Here is a 17,273-nt window from a genome sequence, read left to right as displayed (position 1 = left end):
TGTAGGTGAAAACAAAGCCAACGCAAATGAAAGTAGTGGAGTTGGCAGTATTGCAGGTGGTGGTAGATATGACAACCTTGTGGCAATGTTTGATTCTAGGCACAAAAATGTGCCATGTGTTGGTGTCAGCATAGGAGTAGAGCGGATATTTTCTGTCATGGAAGCACAATTGGCAGCAAATAATTCAAAGATGCGTACAACTGAAGTGGAAGTTTATGTGGCTTCTGCACAGAAGAACTTGCTGGAGGCACGGATGAGTCTCTGTAGGGAGTTATGGGATGCAAACATTAAGGTCAGAACATTCATTTCTACTAAAGGAAGTGGAACTTGACTTATTCATTATGATAATCTACTGTTTCCTGGTTGCATAATTTTAATAATAGAGATGTACTGTGTTTTATGTAAAAATCTGACATCCAGCCTGCCCCCCGCCCCACCCTCCTGATTCCTCCCATTTAACCAACCTGTGGTCAACTTCCAGGAATTCCTTAGCTCCAGCTTGACCCCACAATCGTTCCCCAGGTCCTTTCCTGGATCCACCCATCCAGCAGTTCCTACCAACCAGCTGTCCAGCAGGATGAATGGCTACCGCCAGACTGTTGCCAAGAACAAAGTTGACCAGCTGGTAATACAAAATATGTTTGAGCAAAACGTGCTCAATTTTAATGGCTGCTTCACAACCAGAGCTACCTGGATCCTTCCCTCCCCCAACAGCTTCTCTGAACTACTCGTCTGGGAGTTGTCCTTACAATACATCTTCCGCTCCCGTAATCATCCTGGCCTCAATCTCTGATAATCCTCTGTCCCCACACCTTGCACCCAGCAGTCTCCCCTTCTTCCGTCCTGTCAATCCGTCCCAATTTACTTCCCCGTGCTACCTTCTGCGTGCACCACTTGCTGCTCACCACTGGCTCTGACACTTGTGCAGCACATGCCCAGCCTGTGCAGCTGCCACTCTTCCCTCCCAACATTCCTAGTCAGCAATCTGGGTGCCTCCTTCCGAGCCACTAGTTGGCCACTCCTAATACATCACCTTCCCTGCCTCCCGCCCGTCTCTCTCCACCACGCACTGGCATTGTGTGTGCAGACAGTGCTATGTAGGGGCACACGCACACACACACACACACACACACACACACACACACACACACACACACACACAGAGAGAGAGAGAGAGAGAGAGAGAGAGAGAGAGAGAGAGAGAGAGAGAGAGAGAGAGGGGGGGGGGGGGGGGGTATGTGTGTGTGTGTTGTGTGTTGTGCGCGCTAGTGCACGAATGTGGTGCGTGTGACCCCCCTCGAGACGCGCGCGCGCGCGCGCGCGCGCGCCCACACACACACACACACACACACACACACACACACACACACATTGTAACTCAAAAACAGGATTACTGTGGAAGCTAAAGTCTACTCAGTTCTGTCAGTTCAACAGGAGCAAATGGAGGTGTGGAGCAGAGTTGCCACATCTAGTAGGGACTTAGTGCAATTTTACATTTCATTCAACTGACTCAAACTCACAGCCACTGACTCTGTGTAAGAATGGAACCAACATCAATGTCTTGTGGAGGACCTTCACTATGTTTCCATTTTAGTTTTATTTGTGGCAACAAAGTTATTAAGATTATATGTACACGTTACAAAAATGCACTTTCTGATGACATTGCCAAATTTTTGACATGTAGGGCAACTTTTTCGTTATTGAAGTTGGGTGAACACATTAACAGTTGCATACCCATGCTGTATGTTGCACTGGCCAACGCCAATGGGGGGGGGGGGGGGGGTCAGCGACTGACCCCCCAACCATCACACATTCTCTAACTAGGATAAATCACATTACTTATGTGTTTCTACAATTTTGGCAGATTGGAAGATTAAAATGTCGATTATTATTACTGGGAAAGGGTTTCTGGGACATTTTTAGTAAAAAATAAAGTTTTTTTACGTTTATTTGTATTAATTTCACAATTACAAGGATTATTCAGATTCACATTCAGAACACTTTACAATACGAACTACTACTACTTTCTTGGTGTGTACAGGGCAGATATACTTCCTGCAAGAAGTGCAAGTCTTCATGTGCTTACGGTCGTTCCTTCTGGTGCATAAGTAACAGCTTCCTTTCTTTGGCAGATTATGCACAACTGCACGTGTTACTTTCCATTGCGGCTCCGGAACGTTGTTTCCTCTGCTCACATCACCTTGATTTTGATTACAATCATACCCAAAAGTTGATAACGCTGTAGTGCATGTTGAGTGCGTCTTTTTATGTTGAGGTCACAAAAGTTCATGAGCAAGATCTTTCAGGTACTTCTTTCTTCCAGAACTCTTTGTTGGGTAATTCTTTGTCCATTCCTTGTGTGTATCTTGAAATACAACATAGGAGTTGTATGCTGCAATGTCAATCAAGTTGAAAAACACCGCCATTGGCCAGCGACGCGTTGCTCGACAGCAGCTGTACGTTCTTACACACTTATCGAATGTATCCACTCTGACTAAAGTGGCATCATCACTAAGGGCAAATTGGATTGTTCCTGGTGTAGGGTTTTTTTTTTTTTTTTTTTTTTTGAGAAACAGGACGATGTTCTATAGGAACATCGCGTTTGTCACTTAGAGTAGTACCAACTGTAGTTATTTTCTCTTTCAAAAGATCAGATGCGAGTGGAACAGTAGTGAACTTTCTGTCCATGGTAACATTTCTTCCAGATTGTTTCAAGTTAGACATTTCAATCAATCTTCTAACTATTTCAGGGCCACTGTTATGGTTCTTCTCATTAGCGTGCTTTCCAGTGTAGGGATCCGCAGCGAAGCAGTATTTCGTATCTGAATCACATAACAGGTTCACCTCTATTCCATATTTTCCTGGTTTTGTTTGAATATATAGCCATGGAAGGTCACAAGTTCTTCATCCACTGTGACTGACTCACTAGGATTATAAAAATCAGGAAATTTACTATCATGTTCCATATATCCCTGATAGGAGCAAATTTGTCGCTCTGTTTTCTAGGTGCTCAAGTTAGAGCATCATCAAAACACAAGCACTTCAGTAAGAGTCTCAGTCTATGCTCCAAAAATGAAGCTCGGAACATCGGAAAGTTTTCTTTACTAAATATTTCACTTAAACTGTCCTTGTTCTGTCTATGGACTCCACAGTTCAATAGAATTACAATTGCTGACACAATTCCTTCCCTTTCAAATGATTTCGAATTTTGTATGAAAATATCTTCAGATGATTCCCTAAGATTTCCAAGCTTTTGATTGGTACACATGAAGATGTTATCCAGGATGTTATCATCGAAGTACACGAGAAAAGTTTTACCTGGTGTATCAGGTTTTATCCCTGGCTTAGTTCCTTTCGGGGTTCTCATTACGTTAGCAACAGACCACCTCCTCTGATTTACATAAGGGCTTCTCTTCCATATCATACTTGACGGGGCCACCATGTCTTTTTCAAGTTGATCAATTTGTGCTTTCGGCCTGGGTCGTCTTCTTGTTGGTTGAATATTAAAATATGAAAACAGAACCGAACACTAGCAAACTAAGCACTCTACTGAGTCACACAACCTAATATACTCCAAAATATCTGCAAAAAGTAATTAAAATCAATACTTTCCCAGTTCACTTTCATCCAACTCGCTGCTGTCAGAAACTACTTGATCTGGAATTTCCGTGACTACATCTTCAGTTTCACTGCTTGAGCCTTCGGATAGTTCACCACTAAATTCATTGTCTGAACTCTCAAGCAAATTTCTAATTTCGTCATTGTCAATTTCATCTTCTTGTACAATCTGTCAAATGCCACAAAGATATTACCTTCCACTCACCACACTGTTTACCGGTTGACTGCGAGTGGTGATTGTTGACCTGCTATACCTTCAGTTATAACAATCGCTATAACTCAACAATGAGTGTAAACCAAAAGCTGTTCTTATTGTCGATTGTAGCAACTATAATTACAATAAATGTCATGTATTTATTAAATAACCTACTGAACACGACAGGAGTTTTAGCCTAAAAACTTCGTTGGGGTCAGTTACTGACACCCCCCCCCCCATTGGTATGCAACTGTTAAGTGAAAGAAATCTTAAGAATACTTCACATTTCCATCTGCTGCAAACTGAATCTGTCAGAGTTTCCTAACAGGAGATACTGTTAGTTAAATATTATGCTCAATGATCCGCTAGTGTGTCAAGTACTAAACACTTGCCTGTAGGTCTGTAATTAGCCTGTTATTAAGTTTCCTGATCATTATTCTTATTTCTAACAGAGCAGAAGATAATTTAATTGGATAGATAAAAAATCTATTCGCCAAATGGTGGCAAACACACACATAAAAGGAGGTTGTAATTAGGCAAGCTTTCGAACTCAGTGGCTCCTTCATCAGGCAAGAGGTTTGGAGGAAAAGGAAGAGAGGTGAAGGAAAAGGCCTGGAGAGGTCTAGGAAAAGGGGTAGATTTCGGGAAGTCAGCCAGAATCGCGTGTCTGGGAGACTTACCGCATGGGAGTCTTTCCTTCTCATCATGTGCAGTTGTGTGTGTGTCTTGCTGCTGCTTTGTGACAAGATTTTTTTTTTTTATCTAGGGTTAAATTATAGAGGAGATTTATGCATGTTTAACACAATGACAAAATGTATCTTAAATGGGGCTACTGGTATTGAGGGAAAGACCAAAGTAATACAGACCAGTACTTCAGTATTGCTATTGTATTGTAAACAGTGATATTTGCTGAATACCTGATATGAACTTAATTTGGACTTAGATACTGGTAACGTCTTGTTATCAAAATCTCAGAACTTAAGAAAATATAATTTTGTTATGTTGGCACTTAGCATTGTAAACTGTCCATTTCAAAATGCCGCTGAATCCATGTATATTCCAGTTTCTGTTGTGATAATGGTACTCCAGTCAAATGTGTAAATTTATTATTATTATTATTATTATTATTACTATTATTATTATTACTACTGGGAATATAACCATTAATCTGGCCCGTGTTAACTCTACCGGATTGAAATGGCAGTGGTAAGATAGCAATTGTAGTCTTATACGTTTTTTCCAGTTCATAGACTTTGTATATTTGGAACTATGATTTATGGAGAGATTGTATATTTGGAACTATGATTTATGGAGAGATATTAGTTCCATAAGCTCCACATTTCTAAAGTTATCACTTATATCAATGTTTCAAAGCTTAACCAAACCAACAATTTTCCCCTTTCGCTTTGTCAAGGTGGGTGTCTTGTGAAGAACAACTGAATGGCAAGATGACTTATCTTGAACAAGAGATTATGCTTTTCCCAGATTTTGAATTAATGATTCTACGAACCACCCTGTAAATATACAACAGGTCATTTTTTTGTGATCACCTCCTGTCTCCTTTGCCTTAAAGACCAATGACTGGTTGAGAGAGAACCTTGCAAAATGCCTGCATGGTGAAGTGGTAGTCCGCCGCCGCCAAACACCCCCCCCCCCCTCCTCACTCCCTTCCGCCCCAATGCTCTCCTCTTGCTGGAAGGCATTGCCATCTTTATTTTGTTGTGTTGTGTGTCTGTTCCTACTTGAGAACATGGCCAGAATAGATCCAAGTTTCATCAAGCGACTCTGTTCCACTGGTATTAAAGCCACTGATCTTCCTTAAAAATCATTGCATTGCAACTATACCCTGTCTTCCCATCGACACCACAGACCCACAGAGATGTCCATTTGAAATCCTGGGCCATGCAAAACTGTGACTCAAATGTTTGACTTCCTTGAAAGAGGCCTGGTTGCTTAAGACTGACCAGTAACATATTTAGTGTTAATGTTCCTTTCTGTGTTAATAATCTTAAACATGATGAGGAACCACATCCTCCGCAAACAAATCTATCTTGGTATTTCACTCCTCTATGCAACATTTTTCCTCAGAGCTCCAAGTTTTGATGTTTTCCAGCTTCTTTTTATTTCTCAAACATTTCCTTGCCAATCTTCACAATAATGTTTTTTTGTTTGTCTTCAAAACTGCAACAGTTCTGTCAATTACATTTTTAATGGAGAAGAGTGGACCATCATTAAGTGTGTCAGTCTCAAAGTTGGCATGTAACACGCAAACCATTTGTCTTGATTGACTTTGTACAGCAGTCCCCTGGCCAAGGGAACAATGCCGAACTTCACCAGTCATAACTTTCTGCAAACTTCCTTCTGACATTGTTCAGTACCACACAACAAATAACAGTGACAACTAGTTAAATGCTAACTCATGCAACAGTAAAAATTATAACAAAACTACAGAGCAGCTGTGAACACACAGGACAGCATGCTGCCTGAGACTAAATCACAGTGCAAGTGGGAAGTGTTGTGGTGGTGTGTTGAAGGTCTGGCAACCGTGTGTGTTTGCTGCGGCTACAGTTATTGTGGGATTGGCAGAGTGCAAACCATGCCTCCCACATGGGCTCCCCTGCTACTGCTCCCATGATAATTGTCAATCCTAAAGTAATTCTGAGCAGACTATAGCAAGTTTTCTGCTCTCTCTCTCTCTCTCTCTCTCTCTCTCTCTCTCTCTCTCTCTCTCTGTGTGTGTGTGTGTGTGTGTGTGTGTGTGTGTGTGTGTGTGTGTGTGTGTGTGAGGGGGGCGGGGGGGGGGGGTGTTGCGCGCGCATGCGTGCACCTGTCGATGATTCAATACTTTTGCTTTTCAGTGAATGGTCTCCTTTACTCCTGAAGTGTTTACATTTCTGTTTCTGGTATTGGTGAAGTGAGTGTAGCTTTATTTGATATGAACAGAGAGGTAAAAACAACATTGGTCCTAGACCGGTATTGCTTGCACCAAAATAGGGTTTGACGAGGCCCTTTACTAATTCTTTGTTACACACAATTTTTTCAGAACTTGATGAGCCAAATGCTCTGCATGTTTCGACCTCCAACACTTCGCATTGGGAGATTAGGTGTGGTGAGGTTGCATCACCCTTACCACGCAGCCTACACTTTGGGGCTTCTTTCTCTATAGCCATCATGTGTAGGTGTTTAAAAAAAGTTCCCATGGGCCATCATCAGTCCTACCATGAGTTTAGTCTGTATCCTCTTCAAGCCCAGGTTTACGTACGTTCTCTTAAAACATGGCTTTGGCATAATTAGCTTGCCATGTTTTTGTTTTTGAATCATAGTCCCGTATTCTACATGCTGCCTTCTAGTCCAGTTTTGTAGTCTTGATTTGACCATCCCCTTAGTGATGATAACAGGCTCTGAGCCAACAAATGGAGTTGTTGCAAATGTCCTGGCCAGCCTATCAGCTTGTTCATTACCACTGATTCCTGAGTGACCAGGGACCCACAGCTGATTTACCATGTTGCTTTCTCCTAGCCTCACAAGGGCTTCATGGCATTCGACAACAATCTTTGTTCTGCTTGTAGGGGCTGCTAAAGATTTCAGACATGCTCGGCCGTCTGAATGAATGGACATGTCACAATCCTTGTAGCACGTATGCAGATTCTTCCCCACAAATAGTCTGGCAGCAGATATTTCCAACTGCAATACAGTGGAGAGGATGTGTTCTCTAGTCCTGGCTGTAGCTGTATACTCTGGCCCCAGCATTTTCATCGGTTTTCGACCTGACAATAAACCAGACTGCTGCCGACAGGTGTTGTTATACCTTGATGTGGACAGCTGAAAATGTGTGCCCCAACCGGGACTCGAACCCGGGACCTCCTGCTTACATGGCAGACGCTCTATCCATCTAAGTCACCGAGGACACAGATGAATAGCGCGACTGCAGGGACTTATCCCTTGCACGCTTCCCGTGGGACTCACATTCCCAAATGTCCACAATTCTACATATGTAAATTACCTTATAGACAGAACAGTTACTCATCATCATCAGCCAATTCAATCATTAGATGATGTGGCCTCTTAGAGTCGTGGATTCAGGTAGGCTTTCAGAAGTCTTCTCCAAGTGGGACGGTCTTGGGCAGTTCTCTGCCAGGTGTTACCAGCAATCTTCTTGATGTCTTTGTCCCATCTGTCTGGTGGTCTTCCTCTAGGCCTCCGGTGCTCTCTCGGACTCCACTCCAGTACTAGCTTCGTCCATCTGTTGTCTTTTCTTCTTGCGACGTGGCCAGCCCACTGCCATTTCGAGGAACCTACTGTCTCTAAGATGTCCTTAACCTTCGTCACAGACCGGATGTCATCTGCCCTTTTCCTGTCCTTTCTTGTATAGCCCAGCATTGATCTCTCCATGGCTCTCTGTGATGTCCTAAGTTTCCCTTTTGTGAATGAGTTCAGTGTCCATGTCTCGCAGCCATACGTCATCACAGGAAGAATGCATTGATCAAATACTGCTTTCTTCAGATTTACTGGCATTTTTGATCTGAATACTTTTGAATTCTTCCCAAATGCTTGCCAGCCAAGCTCGATGCGTCGATAGATTTCTGGCCTTATGTCTCCCTTCATATTTATAATCTGGCCAAGGTAGACATATTCACTGACCTCTTCTAGTAGACTGTCCTTGACTTTCACATCTCCAGCTGGGACCCATTTGTTGGTTATTACTTTTGTTTTGGAAAGGTTCATGTTCAAGCCAACCAGCTGACATTCCGATGCAAGATCTGTAACTAAGTTTTGGAGCTCTGCGAAGTCTTTGGCCAGTAAGGCAATATCATCAGCAAATCTCAAGTTGGCAAGCCTTCTTCCATTAATTCTAATTCCCTTACCTTCCCAGCTCAGCTTTGACATAGCCATTTCCAATACAGCAGAGAACAGTTTTGGGGAGATGGGATCGCCTTGCTTGACACCCCTCATGATGCGGAATTCTTGAGTTGATTCGCCGATGTTAACATAAGCTGAAGAATTCTCGTAGATTTTCCTGAGCACTTCAATGTATGCTACTCCCACTCCTTGTTCACTCAAAGCTTGGAGGACAGCTACGTGGCTAACGGAGTCAAATGCCTTTTCAAAGTCAACAAAAGGCATTACTGTCTTCATATATATAGTTAAAAGGCTACCCAGCCATTTACCTTCGTCTGTGCGAATGCGCACAGGTTGCCCAAACTCTTAGGGGAATCGCCAAAACGTGTGCGAGTAATGAGTGGATGGGCAAATGTCTATAAGGTACTTTACATATGTAGAATTGTGGACATTTGGGAATGTGAGTCTCACGGGAGGCGTCCAAGGGATAAGTCCCTGCAGTCGCGCTATTCATCTGTGTCCTTGGTGGCTCAGATGGATAGAGCGTCTGCCATGTAAGCAGGAAATCCCGGGTTCGAGTCCTGGTCGGGGCACACACATTTTCAGCTGTCCACATCGAGGTATAACAACAACACCTGTCGGCAGCTGATGTTGTCAGTTAGTCATCATTTATTCCAGTGAAAAGCTGCACGATCATCAACAGCAACTGTTCTTTCGAGAACAAATTACTGTCTTCGTATATAAACCAGACGGCGTCCTGCATGTTGTTGTGCTTCATTCTTCCACTGCTTCCTACTCCAGTTGTTACATGGAAAGGCTTATTGAAGCAGCTGGAAGTTAATTTAGCACATTCCCTACATTGTTGTTTGGTTTAGCATGTCTTAAAGGTACCCAGTTGTTTCCAGTTTTCAGCCTGCATGCCTATGCCGCTGCCTCTGTTTTAATCCACAAGTGTAATTGGGGCAGGTCCGGTGTGATTTCTATGCCATTGGTGGGTGTACTGCTAATTCTGTTATGATTAAGCAGGCCAGTCTCTGCGACTTGCCAAGCTCTTTAGCAACCACCTTCTATTCTTTTTGGTTCCACCACACTGTAGCCCTGTAAATTATCATGGGTCTTACCACAGTGTCGTATATCCAGTACATACTCGTGGGGTTTAGACCCCACTTTTTTCCAAAGGATCTTGTAGTATTTGTAAGTGTACCATTCACTTTGGAAAATATATTTACACCATGAGATCAAAAGTGTCCGGACACCAGACTGAAAATGACTACAAGTTTCTGGCACCCTCCGTTGGTAATGCTGGAATTCAATATGGTGTTAGCCCACCCTTAGCCTTGATGACAGCTTCCACTCTCATGGGCATACGTTCAATCTGGTGCTGGAAGGTTTCTTAGGGAATGGGAGCCCATTCTTCACGGAGTTCTGCACTGAGGAAAGGTATCGATGCCGGTCGGTGAGGCCTGGCACTAAGTCGGCATTACAAAACATCCCAAAGGTGTTCTATAGGATTCAGATCAGGACTCTGTGCAGGCCAGTCCATTACAGGGATGTTACAGTCGTGTAACTACTCCACCGCAGATCGTGCATTATGAACAGGTGCTCGATCATGTTGAAAGATGCAGTCACCATCCTCGAATTGCTCTTAAACAGTGGGAAGCAATAAGGTGGTTAAAACATCAATGTAGGCCTGTGCTGTGATAGCGCCATGTAAAACGAGGGGTGCAGCCCCCTCCATGAAAAACATGACCACATCATAACACCACCGCCTCCGAATTTTACTGATGGCACTACACACGCTGGCTGGGCATTCGCCATACCTACACCCTGCCATTGGATCAATACATTGTGTAGCGTGATTCGTCACTCCACATGATGTTTTTCCACTGTTCAACCATCCAATGTTTATGCTCCTTACCCCAAGCGAGGTATCGTTTGGCATCTACCGGCATGATGTGTGGATTATGAGCAGCCGCTCGACCATGAAATCCTAGATTTCGCAACTCCCGCTTAACTGTCATACTACTTACAGTGGATCCTGATGCAGTTTGAAATTCCTGTGCAATGGTCTGGATAGATGTCTGCCTATTACACATTACAATCCTCTTCAACTGTTGGCAGTCTCTTGTCAGTCAAGAGACGAGTTCGGCCTGTACGCTTTTGTGCTGTATGTATCCCTTAACGTTTCCACTTCACTGTCACATCCGAAACAGTGGACCTAGGGATGTTTAGGAGTGTGGAAATCTCGCGTACAGACGTATGACACAAGTGACACCCAGTCAACTGATCCCATTCGAAGTCTGGAAGCTCCACAGAGTGCCCCATTCTGCTCTCTCACGATGTTTAATGACTACTGAGGTTGCTGATATGGAGTACTTGGCAGTAGGTGGCAGCACAATGCACCTAATATGAGAAACGTATGTTTGGGGATGTCCACATACTTTTGATCACATAGTGTATGTGAGGTGTCCATGATACTTTCACAGTCAGTGCTCATGGTAGTTTTGCATATTTCATTGCCCCCTTTACTGGTAGAGGTTTGTTGCAGAAGTGTGTGTCCTGGATACGCTTCCATGTGAATGTTACTTTTTCTTGGGGCCGACCCTTATGTCCCTATTTCTGCACCAGATTTGCACAATGCTCAGTGCGTGTTATGCCATTGTTCTATTAGTACTAGCAATTTTGCAAATTTTTACTACAAGTAAATCATCTGCATGCCCTGGGCAGAAGTAATCTCTAGTATTTAATTCTTCAACAAGTTCATTCACCAGTAGGTTCCACAGTAATAGACGCAGAACACCTTCTTAGGGATACACAGTTTTCTCATTCAACATGGTGGCTTTCTATCTTCCATTCTTAATCAACCTATATATGTTGGTCATAATGCCATGCTCTTCTACAGTTCTAATTTGGATTCAAAGGTTCTGTTGCTAAAAGCCCCTAAATAGCCAGTGTCGAGCTTTTTCCACCTTGCCAAGAAGGTGATTAAGTGATGTTAGGCAAGATTTGCTGGTTGGTGTATGTCTTGGTTGTCATGTAAAGGACCTCACTTAACCTCTTTTTCATAATAAGCACAGTTGTTGGTTTTTATAATGTGTTTTAGAGACAGGAGAACAAACTGTTTGGCCTCATATTCGTAGTATTGGTATGATCGATTCTCCCTGACTTTGGAATGAAAATTACCTGCAAGAATTAGGAATGACTCCTGCTTGTTGCAGTAGAGATGGAAAAATTCCATTGAGGCCTGATGGCTTGAATAGCCGAAATGTTCCTAATTTTCTTGAAGTCAGCACATTCTCTGGCAGATTTCAAGCTCTCCCATTGGCTACCTGTAAACCAGTACCTCACTGCAGCTGAATCTTGGTCTGTGTTATCTGCCAACTGGCATTGAGGGAAGTGAGTCTTGAGGAGCACATCCAGCATCTCACATGCTGTTCTTGTATACTCACCATCCTTCTTCCTTAGTGTGCCTGCTGGATTGTTTGATATTCTAGTGACTATTTAATGAAGTCTGGCACATGTAGCTGTAGCTTCCACCTCCTCACAGAATGCCTTGCAGGATATTCCCTCCATTGTTCGTGATCTATATTAATGACGTAGAAGACAATCTGAGTAGCCCTGTTAGATTGTTTGCAGGTGATGCTGTCATTTACCTTCTTGCAAAGTGACAGATCACCAAAACGAATTGCAAAATTATTTGATAAGAAATCTGTATGGTGCAGAAAATGGCAATTGACCCTGAATAAAGAAAAGTGTGAAGTTATTCACATGAGTACTAAAAAAAATCCACTGAATTTTGATTAAGCGATAAGTCACACAAATCTTAAGGCTGTAAATTCAACTAAATATTTAGGGATTACAATTACAAATAACCTAAATTGGAATGATCACATAGATAATGTTGTGGGTAAAGCAGATCAAAGACTGCAATTCATTGGCAGAACACTTAGAAGGTGCAACAGGTCTACTAAAGAGACTGCTTACACCACACTTGTCCGCCCTATTCTGGAGTATTGCTGTGCGGTGTGGGATCCGCATCAGGGGGGACTGATGGATGACATCGAAAAAGTTCAAAGAAGGGCGGCTCGTTATGTACTATTGCAAAATAGGGGAGATAGTGCCACAGATGTGATACGTGAATTGGAGTGGCAATCATTAATACAGAGACATTTTTCGTTACGACGGGATCTTTTCATGAAATTTCAATCACCAGTTTTCTCCTCTGCTTCAGTAATTCAGTAAGACCCAGGACGGGAGCAACTGAATTACATTCTCTGCCAGGGTTTTGACTACTGTTGTTGTGCCCTGAAATGAGAAATATTCTTCCCACTCCTCCCACAGTGGTATTCTGCCGTCCACCAAACCTATACAATATACTCGCCCATCCTTACACAACCCCTGCTCCCACCCTTACCTCATGACTCATACCCCTGTAATAAACCTAGATGCAAGACCTGTTCCATACATTCTTCCACCACCACCTACTCCAGTCCAGGGATGAACATCACCTATCCCATCAAAGGAAGGGCTACCTGTGAAACCAGCCATGTGATCTATAAGCTAAGCTGCAACCACTGTGCAGCATTCTATATGAGCATGACACCCAACAAGCTGTCTGTCCTCATGAATGGCCACCGACGAACTGTGGCCAAGAAACAAGTGGACCACCCTGCTGAACACGCTGCCAAACATGACATCCTTCATTTCAGTGACTGCTTCACAGCCTGTGCCATGTGCATCCTTTCCACCAACACCAGCTTTTCTGAATTGCACAGGTGGGAACTCTCTCTGTGATACATCCTATGTTCCCGTAGCCCTCCTGGCCTCGATCTTTGTTAGTCAATGTCCTCACCCATCCAGCCCCTTCCCTGTTGTCATCCAACCCCCCCCCCCCCCCCCCCCTGCAGGCCTGGGGGTTAGAATAGGCCCAAGGTATTCCTGCCTGTCGTTAACATATAAGTAAGATGAGTCTCACACTTTTTGGCCTTTATGTGATGGTCTCCTGTGGGGTTTGATTTCCAATTTTAAAAAATTTTCCCAAAGAGCGGGCCAATTGGGGAAGGGCACCTTACGTGGTACATAAAGTCCATCGTGCATTGAGATCTTCGGCCCACTTTATCATTGTGGCATTGCAGTCCCGCTCATCCTCCGTACCTTGAGTTAGGACACCTTACTGGGTGCGTTTTCCTCTGCCCACTATGCAGTGTTGTTTTCTGTGCCGACGAAGACCATGGAATTCTTTGCACCTCATATCCAGCACGGTAGCCCCAGTCCGTTGTGGGGCCACCATGTACCCTATTGGTTGTAGCCCCCTGACTACACAGGGATCACTATGCTGATGCCCATCCCCCTGGGGCATCAGGAATCGTGGCATTGGCCATTCTGCCAGATGGCCTTTGCTGCTGCTAGGTGGTGCCCATGGGGCGGGCCCCTGGTCAGAGTGGGTGGCGTCAGGGCAGATAATGCACGATCAAGTGTGCCACGTCATCACTTGCTGGTGATCAAACTCCAGCAGTGTCTAAACGTTCCAAGTCTCAGTACAATGCAAGGAAGTATGAACCTAAATCGTTCCCGTCCCCGTCCACACCATGGGAGCAACACCAGGTTAAGGATGGCATTGAACCTTATTCACCCCAGTACCTCGTATGTGTGAGAGCCGATGGGGACTCCTTTGTCTTGATGAAGCCTCAGTTTTTTGTAGAGCATTTAGAGGACAAGTTTGGGGAGGTGGAGGGCTTGTCCAAAATGTGGTCAAGGTCAGTCTTGATAAAAATGGCATCCTCTGCCCAGTCACGGGCATTAATCACTTGTGACAAGCTGGGGGATGTTTCTGTTACCATCACAAGAGCTTAAATATGGTTCTAGATATTATATTCCACAGGGACCTTCTTTTACAATCTGACGACGAGCTGTGCACGAACTTAGAGCAACGAGGAGTTCATTTCGTCTGGCATGGCTATCAGGGTCTGACCGATAGTCAGGTTGCCATCGGTGCCTTCATCTTGGCTTTCGAGGGTGGCACATGTCCCGAGAAGATCAAGGTGATGGTCTACCATTGTGATATCAAGCCATATATCCCTCCCCAAATGCAGTGCTGTAAATGCTGGAATTTTGGCCATATGTCTTCCCGCTGTACTTCCTGCATCACATGTCGAGATTGTGGACATCCGTCCCATCCTAATATTCCATGTGCCCTGCCTCACATCTGCATCAACTGCGGAGAGCATCATTCCCCTTTCTTACCAGCCTGCGGGATTTTAAAGCAAGAAAGGAAAGTCATGGAATACAAGACCCTGGACGAGTGACCTACACTGAGGCCAAGAGGAAATTTGAGTGCCTACATCCTGTGGCTATGACCACCTCTTATGCCACCACCATGAGAACAGTTGTAGCCACATCAGTTCTGCGAGTTCCTGTCGGCTCTCAGAGCTGGAAGACTACACCTGCCCCCTTGATGGTAGGGGGCACTTCCCTCCCTGTTGCTCCCGCACCATCTACCTCGGGAGCACTGTCCTCCCAACCATCGGGGACACCAGTCCCCACTTCTCAGCTGGAGAAGCGTAAGTCTTCTTCAGCTCCTTTCACTAGGAAGGGGTGCCTTGGGTCATTCCCTTCCCAGGTTTCTGCTAGTGGGAAAGATGACACCCGCTAGTGTCTGAAGTGCCCAAAAGCAGCATATGGTAAGGCTTCATGATCTTCTTCAGTCCTGGAGACTGAATCAGTGAAGCCCACTCAGCCAGAGAAATCCAAGGATCAGCGAGAGCAATCCAGAAAGAAGACCCCCAAGACCAAGGGAATTGCAGTGGCACCAACACTACCGCTGCCTACAACCTCTGCATCTGAGGATGAGGTGAAGATTCTGGTGTCTGCTGAGGACCTAGATCTCACCAGACCCTCAAACACAATGGATGTAGCCTGTTCAGGAAATAAGTCGGTGGCAGCAGGTGACCCTGAGGCATGGACTACCTCATTGAGTGTTTCACACCTTCCCAGTCTCACAATCATGTCATCCTCCAGCAGAATTGCAGCAGTGTTTTCCACCACTTGGCTGAGCTACGGCAACTGTTAAGCTTTATACCTGCTTTCTGCATTGCCCTCCAGGGAACCTGGTTCTCGGCAATGTGGACCCCTGCCCTTCGCATCTACAGGGGATATTACAAGAACCGTAGTGAATATAATAGTGTGTCAGGTGGAGTTTGAGTTATGTCCTGAACTCGATCTGTAGTGAACATGTGCCCCTTCAAACCCCTCTTGAAGCTGTGGCTGTCAAAATAAGAACGACACAGGAAATAACTGTCTGCAATGTATATCTTCCTCCAGATGGTGCAGTACCTCTGAATGTATTAGCTGCACTGATTGATCAACTCCCTAAACCTTTCCTACTTCTGGGAGATTTTAACTGCTTGTGGGGTGGTACCATGCTTACTGGGCGAGGCAGAGATGTCAAAACTTTCCTGTCACAATTCGACCTCTGCCTCTTAAATACTGGGGCCACCACACATTTCAGTGTGGTTCATGGTAGTTACTCGGCCATTGATTTATCAATTCGCAGCCCAGGACTTGCCCCATCTATCCACTTGAGAGCACATGACAACCTGTGTGGTAGTGACCACTTCCACATCTTCCTGTCACTGCCCCAGCATCAGGCACACGGATGCCTGTGCAAATGGGCTTTAAACAACGCAGACTGGCTAGCCTTCACATCTGCTGTCGCCGTTGAATCTCCCCCATGTGGTGCCATCAATGCTGTGATAGCACAAGTCAATACAACAAGAATTTCTTCGGCATAAAATGCGATCCCTCGTTCTCTAGGGTGCCCCCGGTGAAAGGCAGTCCATTGGTGGTCGCCGGAAGTCGCTGAGCCCATTAAAGAACTTCAGCGAGCTCTACAGCGACATAAGCGACACCCTTCCCTAGGGCACTTAATAGCCTTTAAGCAGCTCTGTACCCGTGTTCGCCCCTTACAAAATGATGGAAACAGGAGTGTTGGGAGAGGTATGTGTCAATCATTTGGTGCCCCCATGTCACCTTTCCAAGATCAGACGTCTTTTTGGCTACCAGACCCCAAAAGGTGCCCTGGCATTAACATCAGTGGCGTGTTATCTACTGACGCAAACACAAATTGAAGAGCACTTTGCTGAGCACTGTGCTCGAGCCTCTGCCTCGGAGAACTAACCCCCTCCCCCAGCCTTTAGCACCCTCAAAACTGCGGATGGAGAGGAAAGTCCTCTCATTCACTACACGCCACAGTGAACCCTATAATGTCCCTTTTACAGAGTGGGAGCTCCTCAGTGCCCTTGCTCATTGCCCGACACAGCTCCTGGGCCAGATCGGATCAACAGTCAGATGATTAAACATCTCTCATCTGACTAAAAGTGATATCTCCTTGTCACCGTCAACCGGATCTGGTGCGAAGGCATCTTTCCATCACTGTGGTGGGAGAGCACCATCATTCCGGTGCTAAAACCCAGTAAAAATCTGCTTGCTGTGGATAGCTATCGGCCCATCAGACTCACCAATGTTTTCTGTAAGCTGCTGGAACGTATGGTGTGTCGGTGGTTGGGTTGGGTCCTGGAGTCATGTGGCCTACTGGCTCCATGTCAGGGCAGCTTCTGTCAGG

At 44.8% G+C, this 17,273-nt stretch overlaps 1 protein-coding gene across 3 annotated transcripts in view; it reads left to right on the top strand.

The window, feature by feature from the left end:
- The window catches only part of LOC126253658 (histidine--tRNA ligase, cytoplasmic), a 74,195-nt gene that overhangs the window by 47,504 nt on the left and 9,418 nt on the right, over positions 1-17,273 (top strand). For all 3 annotated transcript variants that reach the window (XM_049955173.1, XM_049955172.1, XM_049955171.1), the window contains one exon: positions 6-292. In XM_049955173.1, coding sequence (XP_049811130.1) covers positions 6-292 — 287 coding nt within the window. The remainder of the gene's footprint in view (positions 1-5; positions 293-17,273) is intronic.

Source organism: Schistocerca nitens, chromosome 4 (assembly GCF_023898315.1).
Source record: "Schistocerca nitens isolate TAMUIC-IGC-003100 chromosome 4, iqSchNite1.1, whole genome shotgun sequence".
Lineage (NCBI taxonomy): Eukaryota > Metazoa > Arthropoda > Insecta > Orthoptera > Acrididae > Schistocerca > Schistocerca nitens.
The sequence above is the reverse complement of the archived record's forward strand: the minus strand, read 5'-3'. Positions and strand labels throughout refer to the sequence as shown.